At 38.6% G+C, this 19485-nt stretch overlaps 1 protein-coding gene across 5 annotated transcripts in view; it reads left to right on the top strand.

Moving 5' to 3' along the window:
- CFAP44 (cilia and flagella associated protein 44) overlaps window positions 1-19485 on the top strand; it is a 153615-nt gene that overhangs the window by 679 nt on the left and 133451 nt on the right. Inside the window, exons 1-5 of one of the 5 annotated variants that reach the window (XM_055381624.2) lie at window positions 2589-2673; window positions 4208-4342; window positions 10462-10566; window positions 16787-16939; window positions 17849-18002. In XM_055381624.2, coding sequence (XP_055237599.2) covers window positions 10467-10566; window positions 16787-16939; window positions 17849-18002 — 407 coding nt within the window. In that variant the 5' untranslated portion in view covers window positions 2589-2673; window positions 4208-4342; window positions 10462-10466. Of the gene's footprint in view, window positions 1-2471; window positions 2674-4207; window positions 4431-9499; window positions 9652-10461; window positions 10567-16786; window positions 16940-17848; window positions 18003-19485 lie in introns of those variants that run through there. The other 4 variants (XM_055381620.2, XM_055381621.2, XM_031009240.3 and 1 more) reach the window with 4 other exon arrangements.

Below are 19485 nucleotides of genomic sequence, written 5' to 3'. Positions count from 1 at the left end.
TCCCTGGCTCTATGATAGGAATTCTCAACCTGAGTGAACAATTCAAACTGAGATTACTTGTGTTTAGACTCATATATTTTGATAACCTATGACTTCTCCAGTATGCCCCAGAAAGCTGCTAATAACTTACTCAACCTGAAATTTACAGTTTTCCAAATTACAGGTTGGCAGAGATACTGGATTGATAACAACATCCACAGTTATGATATAATCATTCTTATGCTGTAAACAAAATTATTTTGGTTAGCAGAACTAATTAACTGTTAACTACATACTAGGCACTATTGTAGCCACTTTATGTGCTTCATGACACCTTATGGGATAGGTACTATTATCCTCATTTTGCAGATGAGGAAACTGAGGTACAAGGAGGTATTTTCTCAAGGTCACACAACTAGGGAGTGGTGGCACTAGAATGGGAACATAGGCAGTCTTTCTCCAAAGCCTATGCTGTGCTGCCTCTTGATGGAGAGTAAACCTGTTTTACAGTGTGTGTAGTATGGAAGCAGCATAATAATAAGAATAGCTGTTCCTTATTGAGCCATTACTGTGGCAGACACCATACTATAAGCTGCGGTATCACCATTATCTCATTTGAATCTCATAGTAGACCTATCAATTAGAGGTATGTAAATGCTTCCTCCTCTACCAGCACCTTTACAGATGAGGATACTGAGCCCTAGAGGTGGAGAAAGTTGTCTAATGACAGAGTGCTTGTAAGAGGTAAAGTCAAGACTTGAAGCTCTTTCTTGCAGTTACTGGATTTCTCCTAATTTACGGGAACTAATACAGTACAGTAGCTAAGGATGCAAGTACTGAAACCAGAAATCTTGCCTCAAATGCCATTTCTGCCACTTGAGCTGTGTACTTTGGACAAATTAATCTCATCTTTCCCATTTGAAAGTCAGACATAATGTCTTCCCTAGAGGCTTGTGAGGATTAAGTGAGGCAAGTGTATGTAAATGGGCTGAGATCAGAGCTTGGCTCACAACACTCAGTAATGATCACTGCCAATTTTTTTTTTGTGTATAAATAAATAAATACACTATTTCCCCCATGTTTCCAATTTTTAAGACATTGTATAGTGATTTATTGTATCTTTCTCAGATTAACAATTGCACACAGTGCTTGAAATTTAGAGGTATTTCACCTGAAAAGATGTCTAGAGATTGAAAGAAAACATGCTGGGCATATGATTTGAAAATATAAATAACATGCTATTTAAAAATAAGTTTACCCTATGTTTTCTATCTTTTCTGGCACCTAGATATACCATTTAATAAGTAATAGCAAGGATAATCATTTTTTTAAGCCCTGGAAAATCTTGATTAAAGAGGACATTTCAGTATTGCAAATAAATGCATGGTATTTGTGTAACATTGTGGGAACTAATAAACACAAATTGTATTATAGCAATTTTTTCTTGCCAATTTTATTGACAAATAATTTATATACAATAAACGACATCCATTTAAAGAGAACAGTTTATTGGCTTTTGGCAGTTGTATATACCCATGAAATTACCACCACAATGAAGACACAGCATTTCTATCATTTCTAAGATTCCTTGTGTCTCTTTCCAGTGCATCTCACTAAGTCCTAGGCAACCACTTTGCCCAAGTCTCTAGACTATCTTGGTTGTGGAATGACTTTGTGTATGTTTAACTTTTGAAGAAACCTCTCAAATAGTTTTCCAAGGTGGTTATGCCATTTTACATTCCCAACAGCAGTGTATGCGAGTTCCAGTTGCTCCATATCCTTCTGCATTTGGTGTTAGCAATCTTTGAAGTTTTACCCCTTCACGTGGATGTGGAGTTATGTGTATTGTGGTTTCTATTTCCCTTATGACTACTTTTAAGCATCTTTCCATGTGCTTATTGGCCATACATATATCTGATTTGGTGAAGTATTCAAATCCTTTTCCCATTTAAGAAATTGGGTGGTTTTTTTTTATAAGAGTTCTTTATACATTCTGTATACAAAGTCCTTTGTCACATATTGGAATGACCATTTTAAAACAAGTATTTGGTAACTAATAACGTTAGGCTAGGTACTTTAAACAACAATATGACCACAGTACTACAGAGAGGTTGAACAAATTGCTAAACCTAGAAATCTGTCAAGGCAGGCCTATACTTTTGTGCCCAGAGCGCTGCGACCAATAAACCCACAACATAAAACCTGATTTACTCTTAAAAGCCAACAGAGATAATATAGTTTTAAAAATAACAAAAATCCCACGATGTATCTTTGTTGTTGATGTTGCCGGCAAGCTGCCTACTATCTCCCAGGACCCCTCTTAAAATCGAAGTTAAAACCTCAACATAGGAACGCCGCGATCAGGGCTCCGTTGGGCCATTTTGGAATATCGGGCAGGTATCTTCGACGGTATTCATATCATTTAATTATCTACATGACGTCCTTTAGGGGATAATAAACTCGTCGGGCTTTTCTGTTTGGCTTTGAACCAGTGTCATGAGGCGGAGAAGGCCCGACCAAAGGGCGGATAGGTACCGGGTTCCCGGACAGCTGGATGCCGGCCGCGCATGCGCCCCACGGCCCGCCCTGGTTCCGCCTCCCTGGAAGAGGGGTGGCGTTGTCTCGGTAACCGGAGTAAACGGAGGCCTCCGGCAGACGCTGTGAAGAGAGGAGCCGCGGCGGTCAGTACCTTCGGTGAGTTTGGACCTCAGCAGCCGGCAGTTTCCACACCCTCCCCCTTAAATCTGTTTGTGGCTCAGAGGGCAGTGAACCCCACCTGGGCTTCTCTCAGGCTGGACCAGTGTTATAGCCTTCGTCCTCCCTGCGGTAGCTCAGCAAACTTTTGAAGCCTCGAGTATTCTCAGGCTCGGAGCTAGACACTGTGTGCACGGTTCCTGCCTGCGAGACCCTGTCAGTCTGACTGGGCGGAAGCCAGCCAGGCAGCAGGAGCACGGCTTAGACCCGGCCGAGTCAGAGCAGCAGCGAGTCGGCTGGGAAGGTGCTGGGGCTCCCCGCTCCAGTGAGGCACCTGCCCTGCGCTCAGCTGTGTGCGACGCTTGGCACGCTGGGCCCTCTGCACTTCGGCTTCCTCATCTCCAGAAAGAAAGGTGATAATGTGACCTCATGGAGTTCTTATTATTATTAAACAGGATAATACAAGTAAAGTGCTTAGCACATGCATGACACATAGTAGGTGCACATAAATATTTGTCGGATAATAGGTAAAGACAGTCGCATACATGTGTGCTGCTCAGTGTGTCCAATCAATCGTGAGTTGCTAAGGGTGCGTACTGATGAAAATCTTTGAGAGGAGAAGGGGCTAAGGAGGCTAGGGAGAGAGAGAGGGTGACTGTAGCTGGGCTGCAATAAGCTACAGACCCTCTGACAAGGGACCTTTATACCAGACCGAGGAATCTGAGCTCTTATTTGATGGCAGTGATGAGCCATTAGAGGTTTTAAGCAAGAGTGACACATTAAAAGCTGTGTTTTAGAAATACAAGCGATAGTATAGAAAATGGATTACAGAAGGGAAGACAAAGTATGACGGTACAGTAATGGTAGAGGTGAGACACAATGAGGACTGGAACTACAGAGGGACAGCAGGGACAGTAGGAATGAAGGGAGGGGAGGAATTCAAAAGGCTTAATCACTGGACACTTAGTAACAGGACTTGGAAATCATTTACATGAATTGGGTGAGAGGAACGGATTCAGAGTAAATACCCTGCTTTCTCATCTGTAAAATAATGACAATAATAATAATGGATAGCAAGACTTTGTCTCAAAAATAATAATAATAGGCTGTGCGCGGTGGCTGACGCCTGTAATCCCAGCACTTTGGGAGGCGGAGGTGGGTAGATCACCTGAGGTCAGGAGTTCGAGACAAGTCTGGCCAACATGGGGAAACCCGTCTACTAAAAATACAAAAATTAGCCGGGCGAGGTGGTGTGCGCCTGTAATCCCAGCTACTCGGGAGGCTGAGGCACGAGAATCGCTTGAACCCGGGAGGTGGAGTTTGCGGTGAGCTGAGATCGCACCACTGCACTCCAGCCTGGGTGACAGAGCCAGACTCCATCTCAATAAATAAATACATAAATAAAATAATAATGGTACCTACCTCATAGGGTCATTTTGAGAATTGTACGATAATATGTGTAGAATTTCTTAGAACTGTACTTGACACATAGTAAACATTTAAAAAGACAAGCTATTACTTTTTTTCTCCACAGCTGTATTTCACATTGCAAAGTAAAAACCGAGAGTCTATTTTATACATCAGTCACTGTGAATCTTAAATAACCACCTCTGGCACACTGCTGGGATTGAGTGAGCTTGTGATCATGAGGACCAGAACCTGGACTCCGGTGAATGAATCAGAGTAATGTCACCTTAGAGAGCACTCTGTCTGGCGTCCAGCCAACCTTCTAGCAACACACTCCTCTGCATCAATGTGTACTATTATTTTCCCTTTTTCTTTATACTTCCTTAGAGTTGACCCTGTCAACCTAAATAACATACAGAGAGTGGCTTTCTAAAAGAAGATGATGTTTATTCGGGAATAAGGCATTGCAATGGAATATGCGTGCCATGGTAAACTATATGTGTATTCAGGGAGGTAAAGGAAAACAAGGGTTTTAAAGGAAAAATGAAAAAGACTACATAATTATTTTGAGATAATTATCCTTGGCTACAAAGATCAACAATAAGTGTGATGCTAGTCTGAGGCTGGACAGGCAATTGTTGGGCAGATGTCCTTGTAGAAGTATTTTTTTTTTATGTGTAAGGTTGTGATGGCTTTTGTGCAAGGCTGTGGTCTTTGCAGTCTTTTGGGATAGTTATCCAGCATACAAGCGTGAGAACCCATTCTTCATAGCCTTCCCCAGCTCTATTTGTCAGGGTTCTTTCTTAACACTGGTGACTCCATTCTAATTCTGACAGTTTTCACAACTCAAAACTGCACAGTCTATCTAATGAGTTAGTTGAAAGAATTGGCCGTAGGCTGGACGAATAAGCCTGGATCTAATGAAACGAAATTTATGCTAGTCCTGCAAATAGACTCCCAAACCTAGCTAGTTTACTGACAGAATATAGAACATGGTCTAGAACCCAAACTTCGACTGCCTTAAAGGAATACAATGAATGTCCCCGATAGGTGAATTGGTAGTTCCTCTCTTCTGGAAAGTGTCCAGATCCTACGAAGAACATATAAAATTAGGAGGTATATATGATGCATTGGGAATTAACTTCTTGAGCTATCAGGGTGGTAAAGAAAAGTTGGAAACATGTCATTGAGGAATAATTGAAATAATTGGGATACTTTCTCTGGGAAAAGAGAAGATCTGGAGAGAAATGAGAGCCAACTACAATTATTTGAATGGTTGAAGTACACAGAAAAACTTGTTCTGTGTGTTCTCGGAAGAAAAAATAAGGGTCAAATGGATCCAAGTTGCAGGGAGGCAGATTTCAGCTTAATATAAAATATACTAAGAACTAGAGCTGAGCATGAACAGAATGTGCTCACCCTCTTACCCGAAATATTTAAATTGAAGCTGACTGACAATCTTGTTCTTTCATCTATTCAGGAATATATCAATAAATTCATTCCTGCAACCATTTTACATATTGACTGCCATGTATCATTCTTGGAGCTTTCCTGTGTTGACTCAGAACAACCTCATCCAGTAGGTGCTGCATTTTAAAGATGGAAATACTGAGGCACACAGCCATTAAATACTTGGTTAACACCTCACAACCAGGAAGAGGATGAGCCAAGATTTAAACCTAGTCAGACTGACTGTAGCCAGTATTCTCATCCCTGGCCAACACACTAGACTGCTTTTCTGACAGTGCTGGGGTGGATGTTGAGATGTGTGACCTGCATGGGGTAGGAAGTTAAACTAAAGTCCTCTTTCAACTCTGAAGATTCCATGATTTTATTTATTGAACCCTACATGTGTCAAAGAGAGTATCTAGGAGTATAGTAAAAACAACTGCCATTTCTGAGTGCCTAGTAGGTGTTTTATATAAACTCATGATTCCTAACCAGTTCTTATGCCTGATTGTGTGAAAGAATTATCTGGGGAGTGAGACCCTGTTAACAGTACGTTTTTAAGTTTTCCAAGTGATTGCAAAGTGCAGTCAAAGTTGAGAACTCTGTATATAAAAGATCTCATTTAATATTTACAACAACTCTACCAAATAACCCTATCACCCTCATTTTACATATTAAAGGATCAAGAGGTTAAGGAACTTGTTTCTTGGGCAAGCAGGGATGTGAACCCAAGTCTCTGTGGCTCCAAAGTCTCCATAGGTTACAATGTAGCTTTCCAATCCCTTTGTTATTAAAACAAAACAAACAAACAAAACCCCAAAAAACCAAAAATACCTTATTCTACCTTACCAGTTATACTGATAATCTCCAGGAGAACAGGAGTCTCTCCCACCTGACCTGCTCCACTGCTTTTTACAGGTTCTTCAGTTACCTTTTATGACCCAGGAAAGCTAGGAATAGTATTTATTGTCCGGTATTGCTACATCAGAACACCGGGCAAATTCCTTGGTTTCCAGTATTTTCTTCCACATTGTACACAACCTGACATTAACTGAGTTTGTAATGTGAAAGTTTATTACATGGTAGTATTAGCCATTTGGGGAATATATTGTTTAAGATAGCACAGAATAAAGTGTGGTGCTTTTGTCTTGACACCAACTTACCTTTTGTTGTGGTTCAACTCTTGTTTTCAGAGTGCTTTAGTTCCCATAATTGTTTTTTACCTACCTTATGATTATCTTGTGAATAATTTATGGGCTCTTTTTATTAGAATCTATATCCAGTTAACGTTCAGTTATAGTATGTTAAAAATAAATTTATTCAGAAAAAAGACTGAAAAGTAGAAAGTGATCTCATGAAGTCATGAGGCTTATGATAGCAGGGAAGAAAATCATGAGATTCAAATCACTAGGTGGAACTTGACCCATTATTCCTGGCTTTAAAGGGCACCATAAGTCAAGGAATGCGAGTGGCCTCTGGAACTTAGAAGGACTCTTGGGCAACAGCCAGCAAGAAAGCAGGGACCACTGTTCCATAGCCACATGGGGCTGAATTCTGCCAGCAGCTTGAATGAGCCCAGAAGTAGATTCTTCCTCAGAGCCTCTGAAAGTGAAGACAGCACTGCCAACACCTTAGCAACCTCCTGAAACTCTAAGCAGAGAGCTAGCTGAGTCACACTTGACCTGGACTTTTGACTCACAAAACCATGAAATAATAAGTGGATGTTATTTAAGCTGCTAAATGTCTGGTAATTTATATGGCAGCAATGGAAAACTAAACAGTACCTACTTGCAGAAGAAAGTGCTATTGAAACTCACAGACGAAAAATTTTCATTTAGTTATCAATTGATTAGCAGCAGTAGAATATCAGTTTGATTTTGTTGGAAAACCCAGGAACTGCCTTGCCTTCACTTATTTGGGACCTGCATCTTGGAAACTTAAGGAGTACTTTCCAATACTTTAAATGTTGATTTTTATCAAAGAAATCATTATCGATCAATCATAGTCACTTCAGTCACGACTGTCAGACCATCCTTGTTTTGGTCAAACTCTGATGGATCTGAATCAGTGATTTAGAAGATAAGTTTATTCTGAAACTATTTTGAAAGAGAATTGTTGATTTCTTCATCTTGAATTATACATTGAGGTGAGGGACTGTATATTGCTCACCTTTGTATCCTCTGCAATGCCTAGCATAATAATATGCTCAATAGTTTTAAGAATTAAATTGACCTAAATTATGAAGGCAAGGGAGAAAATAATATTTAGGTGTGTGTGTATCTAAACAATTTTACCCACAGTATGTGGTCATTTATAACCAACCTCTGTAATAACTGAATTGGCTGCATAATTCTTTATTTAAAAAAAAAAACCAGTTACTCACTGTAGAGTAACATAGAAAGCAAGTCTGTGTATCCCAAACTGGAAGGAATAGAAAATATTCTCAGCCCTGGCCAACACACTAGACTGCTTTTCTGACAGTGCTGGGGTGGATGTTGAGATGTGGATAACTAAAAGGATGACAGAATGTGAATTTTAAAAGATTTTGCTACTTACAGGTTTTTGTTGTTTGATTCCTAACCCCACCCCCTCCATAAACCCCAAAAGGTATATATTCTACAATTAGGTGGAAGGAAAGAGGAAGGAAGGGAAGGAGAAAAGGAAGAAAGGATGGAGAGAGAGAGGAAGGAAGATTCACAACTAAAAAAGAAAGGAAAGGAAAACACACACACACACACACACACACGTACATACACTTTTTAAAAAGTAAAACATTATTTTTGTAACCCAGAAGAATGCCTCCAAAGTACAAAATACAAAATTTAATAACATGAGTATCATGTTAGACCATATCTTCTTTTTTTTTTAATTTTAGAAGCAGAGTCTTGGTCTGTCACTCAGGCTGGAGTGCAGTGGTGCTATCCTAGCTCACTGCAGCCTCAAACTCCTGGGCTCAAGTGATCCTCCTGCCTCAGCCTCCTGAGTAGCTGGGACTACAGGCCTACCTCACTATGCCTGGCCATTTTAAATTTTTTTTAGAGACAGTTTGGCTGTGTCCCCACCCAAATCCCATCGTAATTATAGTTCCCATAATCCCCATGTGTCATGGGAGGGACCCGGTGGGAGGTAACTGAATCATGGGAGCAGTTACCTCATCCTGTTCTTGTGATAGTAAGTGAGTTCTCGCAAAATCTGATGGTTTTATAAGGGGTTTTCTTCCCCTTCGCTCTGCACTTCTCCTTGCTGCCACCATGTGAAGAAAAGAGGTGTTTGCTTCCCCTTCTGCTATGATTGTAAGTGTCCTGAGGCCTCCCTAGCCATGCCGAACTGTAAGTCAATTAAACCCCTTTCCTTTATAAGTTACCCATTCTCAGGTATGCCTTTGTTAGCAGTGTGAGAACAAACTAATACAGACGGGGTCTTACTATGTTTCTCATGTTGGTCTTGAACTCCTGGTCTCAAGCAGTCCCCCTGCCTCAGCCTGTCTAACTGCCAGGATTACAGGCATGAGCCACTGAGCTCGGTCTATATCTTTCTTGATCATAGTTTATAATACAAATGTTTAGACAATGTACTGTTATCCCCCATATCAAAAGAAGGCATCATTATGATGTCACTGCAGGAAAACATGGAATGAACCCTAGTGCCCACTTGAAGGGAGACAGTCATCATAATACACTCTCCTTTGTCCTTTGATCGTGTAGTGTACCATATCTGCTTTAGGCATACCAGTCTATCTTCAGATACCAGGAAGATATAACAGTGTGGCAGTTTAAGTAACCGTCATAGCAGGCTTGTAAAAAGTTTTTTCTTCATTCCCATTACAGTTGGGGAATTCATATAAAGTTTAGTTAGCTAGTTATATGTCAGTACTGGGATTCAAACCCTAATCTAACTATAAATCTGATCCAAATAGAACTAGTGTTCCATTCTGCTTGCCAGGCATATCGTAGAAGAATGTTGAGGAAACACAGGGTGTTTAGTATAGAGAAGTGAAGACTTAGAAGGAAGGTGTTTTCAAATATATGAAAAGCTGCAATATAGACAGAGGGCAGAGAAAACCTGTTGTGTCGCTCCCCTCTTTAAAACCCTTTAATGGTTTTCAGTTGTCAAGGAAATAAGGTATAAACTTCTTAGCAAAGCTTAGAGACAACTTTATGATATGGTACCCACCTTCTCTTCAATATCCATTTTACTCTCCCACTCTGGCCAATAGACTGCTTGCAGCCCTTTAAAGATGCAGCCCTCTTTGATGTGCCTAACGTATCTTTCACATTCTTTGCCTGGCCAACTCCTGACCATCATCCATGTCTCAAACACCTCTTCTCTAACCCCCCATCATGTTTTAGGCTTCTTGCTATACATGCCCACAGTACCATTTTCCTTTTTGTAGCACTCATTATTTTTAATTGCTTGTTTAATATCTATCTTTATAAACAAGCTCCATAAAGTTAGGGACCATATTTCTCTTCTCCAGGTTTGTAATTTAGTACCCAACATAAGACTTGATACACTGCAGGTGTGCTCAAAAAATATTTTAAAAACTGAAATTGATTAGTAACTCCAAGGGAATTTGAAAATAGAGAAAGAGGGAGGGATGGACCAAAGGTAGGATGGCAGAAGGTTAATTTTAATCGTGAAGCATTTGGGGAAAAGATGAACTTTGGTAGTGGACCTCTGGAAAACCAAAGTGCACCACAATGACAATTTACCTAGAGAAAGAGAATCTGTGATTATAATTAGCTGTCTTGCAGAGGTCAGAGGTCTCTGGTGGTAGTTGCACCCTCCTGCTGGTGGGTCATCCTGGATCCTGTGCAAACAAGGATTATTGACACACATGGTGTTTGGTGCTTATGAAATTTGTTAGGGGGAAATCTGTTAGTTTCAATTTTACAGCTTTATCCATATCTCATCCCCATTTTGTACTTACAGAGGAAATGAAGGAACCAGATGATCAGGATACTGATGAGGAGAAATCAGTTACATCAAAGAGTGATGGGAAGAAGTCTCTGAGGTCTTCTAAATCAGAATCAAGATGTAAGTAAAGATAATATCTATACTTTTAAAAGTATTAAACTTAGGCAAACATTTAAATAATTAATTTTTATAGTAGAATGGAAAGAGCAGGATGTTATAAAATAGATCTTTTTTTTTTTTTTGAGATGGAGTTTTGCTCTTGTTGCCCAGGCTATAGTGCAATGGTACGATCTTGGCTTACTATAACCTCCGTCTTCTGGGTTCAAGTGATTCTCCTACCTCAGCCTCCTGAGTAGCTGGGATTACAGGCGCCTGCTACCACACCCAGCCAATTTTTGTATTTTTAGTAGAGATGGGGTTTCATCATATTGGTCAGTCTGGTCTCGAACTCCTGACCTCAGGTGATCCACCTGCCTCTGCCTCCCAAAGTGCTGGGATTACAGGCGTGAGCCACCATGCTGGGCCAAAATAGATCTTATACTCCCTGTTCCCAGAAAGCTGTAGGAAGGTGGGCTCCATAAAAATGATGGAGTTAGCAAAGAAAAAGGACTACATATGGTCCAGGAAATAGGAGATTCAAAATAGAAATAAGGCAAAGGTAATGCCTAGGATGACACCTGGGCAGCCATGCAGAGAACAATTATACTGAAGCAAGGAAAGGAGAATTTTCACCTCCAAGAAAGTTAAAAATGTTAAATAATAGATTATCTGATAGATGCATGTAGAAAATTGAACTGAGTGGAATTTATAGAACTATGACAAGATGTGGGAAGATTTATCAGGAGATTCCAGAAAGTTAAAAAGTGAAAATAAATGAGGTATTAGTTTTAGAAAAGCGAGTTGTTCAAGAAGGAAATAAAATAATACATTCTTAACTCAGGAATGAGTGTTATTAAGGCAGTATACTAAAAACAGTAAGCATGGACTTCACTATAGTTTTTTTGTGCTTTGATTATATTGCAAGGGCGGAGAGATAGCAAGTGGTGATAGAGATTTAACATTCTTTATCTTCCCATAATAAACACTGTCTAAAAGTAGCTAGAGAGAGCAGTATATCCATATTGTTTAGATATATGGAGGTAAATATCAGAAGAAAAAAGATTAAAAGCTAAAAGTGATTCTTCTGGAGAGATAGAGAAGGCTGTTAAGCAGGGAAAAGTTGAGTATTTTAAAAGACAAGTCTTTTAGCATTACTTGACTTTTTAAGTTATGGGCATGTACTTCAACAAAACTAAAAATAATTTTCTAAAAGTCAAAAAAATGGGCAAAATAATTTTTGGATAGTGCATATCTGGGTTTATAGAACAGAAATGGTTTACTTGTTCAACTCCCTTACAAAGCTCTAAGTTCCTTAAGAGCTGTCTGTGTTTTACTTATTTATCACAGCTCCTGGCACACAAGTTGATAATAACCTATCCACACGTCTGGTCTAGAGTTCTCCTGTGAGAGCTACTAAGTCTTATATGGACTTTTCTGATACAATGTAGTGGAAAGAGACCTGGACTTTGGTTTTGAGTCCTGGATCTACCATTTAGAGTTGCTTGATCTTGGAAACATTACCACATCTTTCTGAGCCTCAATTTTCTCACCCATTAAAACAATTATGAGTCACTTGGGAATTAAATTGCATAACATGTGGAAGGACTTCATAGACTGCAATGGAAGAAAAAAGGAGGAATTTTATAACTAGGATTTTTGAAAGATGGCTGGCTCTTTCTGACTGACTATCACGATGTTAGGTATCTTAGTGGAATCTTGACTATTTAAGGTTCTAATCCTAAATATGATTTGAGAAATTTAATTTTGACTGTTCACCTAGAGAAGATCAGGTCCTGGGAAAATCAATACACATGCAAAATTTGCATTAAATTCTTTTAATCTATCGCAGACATGTCTTGTAAATCCACAGTTTCTCCACATTATATTTTATTTTAGGCATTTGTCTTCTCTGGTTTAGACTCTTGCAACATGGATTTCTACCTCAGTCTTCCTGTCCAGATCTCCCTCCACACCACCACTAGAGTTCTTTCCAAAAAGTATCATTATATCGCTTACTTCAGAAACTTTAGTTTGTTCCCCCCTTGTTTTTCCTTTTTCATGTTTCTGTACTCCCTACATTTCTGACACAGGATTGTCTGTGTGTTGGTTTCCAGTCCTCGGCAGTGTTTTCCTGGATGCTACGCTCAACTTTCCCTTGATGGATTTAATGATAATGACCCTTTGTCTAGCATTGCCTTCAGGACCTGCCTTCCTTATGTCAGATGCTCTTAGGGGCAGACCTTTTCAAGTGTGACCTGGCCCAGTGCTCAGCTCATTAATTAGTTCACATATCATACGTCTTAGACTCCCAAATGATAATGTGAAATAATTTTCTGGCATTCTGAACATCCTGTACCTTGTTGCTGCGTGAAGAGGTCTCTTCCTCCTGGCTCAGCCTCATACCTGATAGCTGCATTCCCCCCACCCCTGGAAACCTTGCTTTGCTCTCAGGCTTGTTAGCACATCCAGCAAGTTTTTACTCTGGGATTCTCATGTAGAATGAATAAAAGTCCTTGTATTCCACCCAAGCAGAGAAGTTGGAGTAGACTTTTTCCCATACTTAACAAGAGGTTTCTGCTATCTCTGAGTTCTATTAAGAAATTTAGGTCGAGTGTACCAGCTAAACCATCCATCATTTCTCATGATGGTGAAGGACTGTTAGTTACTAAGGCATTGATTTCTGATGCTTATCAAAGGACTAAATTATTGCAGACCTTATTTAATAATTTTGGGAGGTATTTTGTTCTTTTCTATTTTCAAAAATATTTTGTGTAGAATTGGTATTATTTCTTCCTTAAATGCTTGGTAGAATTTACCAGTAAAGCTGTCTGGGCCTGGAATTTTCTTGATGAGTGGGAAAATTTTAACCATGAATTCAATTTTTTAAATAGAGGGCTCTCTATTTCTTCTTTACTAAGTTTTGCAAGTTCGTATCTTTCATGCAGTTTGCCCACTTCTCTTCTCAATTGTCAAATTTGTTGACATAACTTTGTAGGATCTGTTTTCATTCTTGATGTTGCAGATTTATGTTGTTTCTCTTTTATTTCTTCATTGGTGTAGCTAGGAGCTTATCAATGTTGTTGATCTTTTCAAAGACTAAGATTTGGGCTTTGCTAATTTACTTTGTTTTTGCTTTTGTTTTTTTTTCATTTATTTTTCCAGCTTCTTGAGGTGGAACTTTAGGTCATTGATTTTTTTTGACTTTTGTTCTTTTCTTACATATGTATTGAAAGCTATAAATTTCCTTCCAAGGACTGCTTTAGCTATATCTCAATTTTAATATGTTGTATTTTAATAAATTTTAATTTGAAAACTTTTCCAATTACTTTGTTGATTTCCCTTTGACCCATGCATTATTTTTATTGTGTAATTTAATTTCCAAATATTGGACTTTTTTTCAAGGTATCTTATCATTATTGGTTTCTAACTTACCTCTGTTGTTTTCAGAGAACATATCTATTCTATATGATTTCAATCCATTTAAATGTATTAAAACTGGTCTTATGTCCCAGCAAGTGATCTGTCTTGGTAAATGACCCATGTATGTTTGAATGTGCATCCTGTATTGATAGGTGTAAGTGTTTTATAAATGTCAGGTCAGGATGATTGATAGTGATGTTCAGATCATCTATGTCTTTACTAAGTTTTTGACTAGTTGTTCTATCAATTGCTGAAAGATACGTGTTACTATAATAAATGGTAACTCTAAGTAGACTGTGGAAAGTTGTTATATATTGTAATCTCTGAAGCAACCACTAATAAAACACAGAATTGCTAAAAAGCCAACAGAAATTTAAATAGAATTCTAAAGAGTAAATAATCTAAAAGAAAACATGGAAAGAGAAAAAGAGGGAAAAAGGACAGGTAGGAGGAGAAAAACAGAAAATAACTTATCAAATATTATTTGTTAATTTCACAAGCATATGTTATTAAAATCTAACCATATCGATAATTACATTAATTATTAGTTAACTGAACATTAATATAAAAAGGCAGAGATTATCAGCATGGCTAATAAAAACAAGAACCAACTATATGATGCTCATAGAAAACACGTGTTAAGCATAATGATACAAATAGGTTGAAAGTAAATGGATAGAAAAAGATACATCATGCAAACAATAAGCATAACACGGCTGGAGTGTCTATATTAATACCAGATAAAATAGACTTCAAGGCAAAGAGTACTACCAGTGACATAAGGGTAAAAGGATCAATTTATTCGTAAAGATAAAAGGATCAATTAAGAAAACATAATAATCATAAATGTATATTCACCTAGTAACAGCATCACAATACACAAAGCAAAAATAGACAGAATTAAAGAAAAACTAAGTAATTCCACAATCATAGTAAGAAAGCAGCTTAGTACTAGTTACTTCATAAGAGCCAAAGTATACATGCCTACTATTAATATTTGTATATTGTTGTTGTATGCAGTAACCATGCTGAACTCTTTTTAAAATTATAATAAATTATAATTTAGTTCTTATAAATTTTTTATAAAGTAGCTCTTAACGGATTTTTCTGTATGTGCAACCATAGCATTTGTAGGCTTTCTTATAGTGTTCTCAATCTCATGGAAAAGGTAGAGGTAAATAAGAATCACAGAGGCAAACTGTTTGCGGGAAGCAGTATCTCTCAGATAGCTGGAGAAGAGAGGTCCCAAAGCTTCCTACATCCATTGGCTGGAGGAAACAAACAAAAAAAATGGAAGAAACTTGTATATAAAATTGTGGGTCATACACCAAAAATCCCAGCAGGTTATTTTTGATATCTACAGTTATGGCATTCCTTTCTCCTTGGTCGCCTTCCTTTGCTTCCTCCTGCACCCATCCTTGTTCAGTCTCCACTAATTTTGCCAGCCCTTTGCCAGCAGCCCTGCCATCCATTTGTGATTTCAGGTTTTAACTGCTTCTAGTTATACAAAAAAATGGACTTTGTGTTTTTGGCATTTATTCTCAATGTTGATTTTAGATTATTTCCAAGAATAGAAAGGCAAATACTGATTTATTCTTCAAACCGTTAAGTCTTCCACCTGTCTATTTTAGGATTATAAAAATTAGAGAAATATCCAGCCTTCACAAAGTTGCCTAAGTGTGTTGATTTGCCAGCTTGATTTAATGTGCCTACTTCCTGCCAAATTAGTTTTCTTCCCCTAACTCTAGTTTTCCGTCAGTAGCACAACCCTTCTCCAGGCTCAGAATACCCATTATTTTTTATTACCTCTTCTCCTTCATCTGTATTCACTCTCAATTCGTTAATCTGTGATCACCTTATCTACCAGTTCTAACTCCTTTCCTGGGGAACCCAGCAGTTAGGAGTGTTACACTTGTAGTGCCCTAATCTTGAAATGAGGAAATAGTTTTTGGTTGCTACAGTCACAAGAAAGAGCTAAGGTATTATTAGAGAGTAGTTCTCCAGGGCCCCCTCTTGGGGAATCTGTTTGGCCGATTTAGGCACCCAGGATTACTTTCTTGCCATCCAAATACACGCATCCTAAGGAACTCTGCCCTGTTCTGCAACTAATTGGCTTGGCCCAGCTTTTCTATCTTACTCGTGTTAGTCTTGGGCTTTGTTCCTAATCTTTTAGCCTCATCTCAGATCTACTATGTAGCTCTGGTACCTAGTAGTACATTTGCCATTTCTTCCTTATTCTTCTGAAAGTTCACCTAGCCCTATATGAAAGTATACCCATCCTGCTTGGCATTGTATATTTTAACCATCCTCATGTTTGCACTTGATCTGAATGTTGGCTTATACCTGGGGCCATTTTACTCCTATACCAGTTCTCATTCCCAGCTTGTCCTAAAGCCAATATTCCAACTTATTCCTGGGATATCACTTCCAAGAGAAATCAGCATACTCAGAGAAAGAAAGACAATAATGCTTGTTTGTCTTTAACATAACAGGTTCCCTATAAAAGTTAGTAAAATTGAATTTAGTTGAAATTATGATAGCAGCATACTAACCTCTTTCTTTTTATCTTTTTCTTCTTGTAAGTATTTAATGATAGGAAATAGACTGAAAATGAAGTGAAAATGGAGATTAACAAACAGAAAAGGCTTTCTTATTTTGTAAAGTTACAAGACTGACCAAATAAAATGATTCTTCTAGAAATTTTTGAGTATGTATTAGGTTTGTTACATCTATAGCACAAGCAAATTGGAAGTTTTAGCTACTTTAGAAATAAGAAAATGTTTAATCAAAATTTAGAAGTTATTAAAACAAATTTTAATAGCTCCTGTTCAAGAAGATAACACATTTTTAGAAGATTACACAGATGAAACATTTACCGAAGGGGAAGGATCATATTTAGAAGAAGACTCAGATGAGGAACGTTTGGAAGGAAGTTTGAGTTCATTTCAGTATGATGATTTGCAAAGCACTACAGGTAGGTATTATTAGTTTTCTGTCAGTAATTGTCACTGTTTTAGAGACAAAGCCCAGACAAATGGAAGAGTTATAAATCCGTAGAAAGAAAAATGTGCAGGATGTACATATGTGTGGGAATGATAAAAGGACAAGTACATATTTTGGTAGGGTACTTTAGCAGCCCTAGACTTGTGGTTTTTATTTCTGAGGATCACATAGAGTACTCTGATACTCATTCTTCTGGGTTTTAAGAAGGTATAAAAACTGCTCCACTACAGATTAGTGGGAGTTCAACTTTCCCTTGGAAGTAATTGGGAGTTCCCCTTGGAGACTGTTGCGCCATGACCGACCAGAACTCAGCATTTACTCCTGATGCACGTGGGCATGATGGCTCTTCCTTCCATGCTCACTGATGACTGCTTCCTATCTTCCAGCCAGTAGTAGTACTTACTGCTAGAGTATTGCAGGCTGTGTACATTCCTCCTGTCTCTGGGAAATACAATTTTGGATTCACCAGACACTCTTTGTATTAGTCCGTTGTCATGCTGCTAATAAAGACATACCTGAGACTGGGTGATTTATAAAGGAAAGAGGTTTACTTGACTCACAGTTCTGCATGGCTGGGGAGGCCTCAGGAAACTTACAATTATGGCAGAAAGGGAAGCAAACATGTCCTTCTTCACATAATGGCAGGAAGGAGAAGTGCAGAGCGAAGGAGGGAAATGTCCCTTATACAACATCAGATCTTGTGAGAACTCATACACCATCATGAGAACAGCATGGAGGTAACAGCCCCTGTGATTCAATTACCTCCTACCAGGTCTCTCCCATGACATGTGGAGATTATGGGAACTACAATTCAAGTTGAGATTTGGGTGGGGACACAGCCAAACCATATCACTCTTCTTAAATTATTTTATTTTTTTAGTACCTCAGCAAACCCCTGCCCCAGCTGTGGAAGAAGCAGAGGAGGAAGTTAAGAAGAAAATATCAGAGAGCTTCTTCTATGATTATATGGAGCTTGCTTCGATGCCTTTTGTGACTCTGGATTCAAACATACCACTGGATCTTCTCACACTTGTGTATCCACCCTGGCTAAATATGTATAATTTTGGGATTTTCATTTCTTAGGTCAGAGGTCAGCAAACTATAGCCCAGGGAGCCCAAATGTGCCTTCCCACCTGTTTTTGTAAATCAAGTTTTATTGCAACACAGCCACATCCATTTGCTTACATTTTGTTTATTATGGCTGCCATCACACAACAAGGACAGGGATAAGTAGTTGTGACAGAGACTATCTGGCTCGCAAGGCAAAAACTATTTACTACCTTCCCTTTATAAAAAAAAGTGTGCCAACCCATATTAGGTAATTCTAAGAAGCTTGAATTCTTAGAGATTTGATAGAAATGCATGATCTTAGTTTAAACTAAGCTTTTGTTTGATGCCAAATAACCATACAGAGAAATATTTTTCTGGCTGTCCTTTGCACAGGTGGAAAGGCTGCAGTTCATGAGACCTGAGTGAAGGAAATCAGAAGGCTTCTTCTTCCCATTTACTTTTGTCAGTGCCTGTCAAGTTACATAATCAATTTCCGTTCTTGAAACACTTATGTGTCTGTCCATTGTAAGGCATTAGTACTTTCACGTTATATATCAGATGAGCTATCAGAGAAGACAATTCTTAGGAAACAGGGCACAAAATATAAAGTTTTAATTGGTCTGGAGGATAAGAGTCTTTTAAGATATGTAGAAACAGGATGATTGACAAGGGGATTTTGTGTTCGTCATCACATTATGATGTTAGGTTTGCAATGCGGGTAGTTAGAAAACAGTTTTCATTGAGGTCCTTAGCTGGCAATGTACTGTGCTTCCCTTTCGGATAGTTAGTACTTATCACCACGTGGCCTAAACCACCAACTGGCCTCTTACGTAAGGAATACTTACAGAGATAGGGTGGTGTACTCCCTGACTCAGTTTTGCTTTTTACATAAAAACATAAAAATAGAACATGTTGTTAAATCCCAGGTGTAACTAAATTCATGCTGATTTATCTTGTAACCTGGAATTTTCTCTCTTCATGGCTTTTTTTTTTCCTTATCTTTGGACAAGTTTCTGACAAAAGTTATGCTGTTTGCTTTCTTTTAGCCTTTTTTTCCCGAATGGGATGGGGTGGTATATTAGAGTCCCCTGGAAGTTTTTCCTAAAGTACACAATGCTCTGATGTCTTCCGGGACCTACTGTGCTAGTTCTGTGTGGAGAGGGGCTTGGGCATATGTACTCTGAAGAAACTCCGAGTTGGTTTGGCAGCGCACTGCCTTCTCACTGCTCCAGGATGGGAGGGTCTGCATTAGACAAATATGCCTAAATTCTAAACATCAGAGTCAGAAGAACCTCAACTTTTATTCCAATATATGAATTATCTCTATTCATGCTGGATGGGTGGCTGTATAAACTATAGCCTTTTCTTAAACATTTTCAACACCAGGAAAATCACAAAGTAGCTTACCCCACTTTTGGATGGCTCACTAGAGAGCTTTTTGGGCCTTGAATAAAATTCTGCCTTGCT

The sequence above is a fragment of the Gorilla gorilla genome, chromosome 2 (assembly GCF_029281585.2).
Source record: "Gorilla gorilla gorilla isolate KB3781 chromosome 2, NHGRI_mGorGor1-v2.1_pri, whole genome shotgun sequence".
Classification (NCBI taxonomy): domain Eukaryota; kingdom Metazoa; phylum Chordata; class Mammalia; order Primates; family Hominidae; genus Gorilla; species Gorilla gorilla.
Note: the sequence above shows the minus strand (reverse complement) of the source record. Positions and strands in the feature narration are given on the sequence as shown.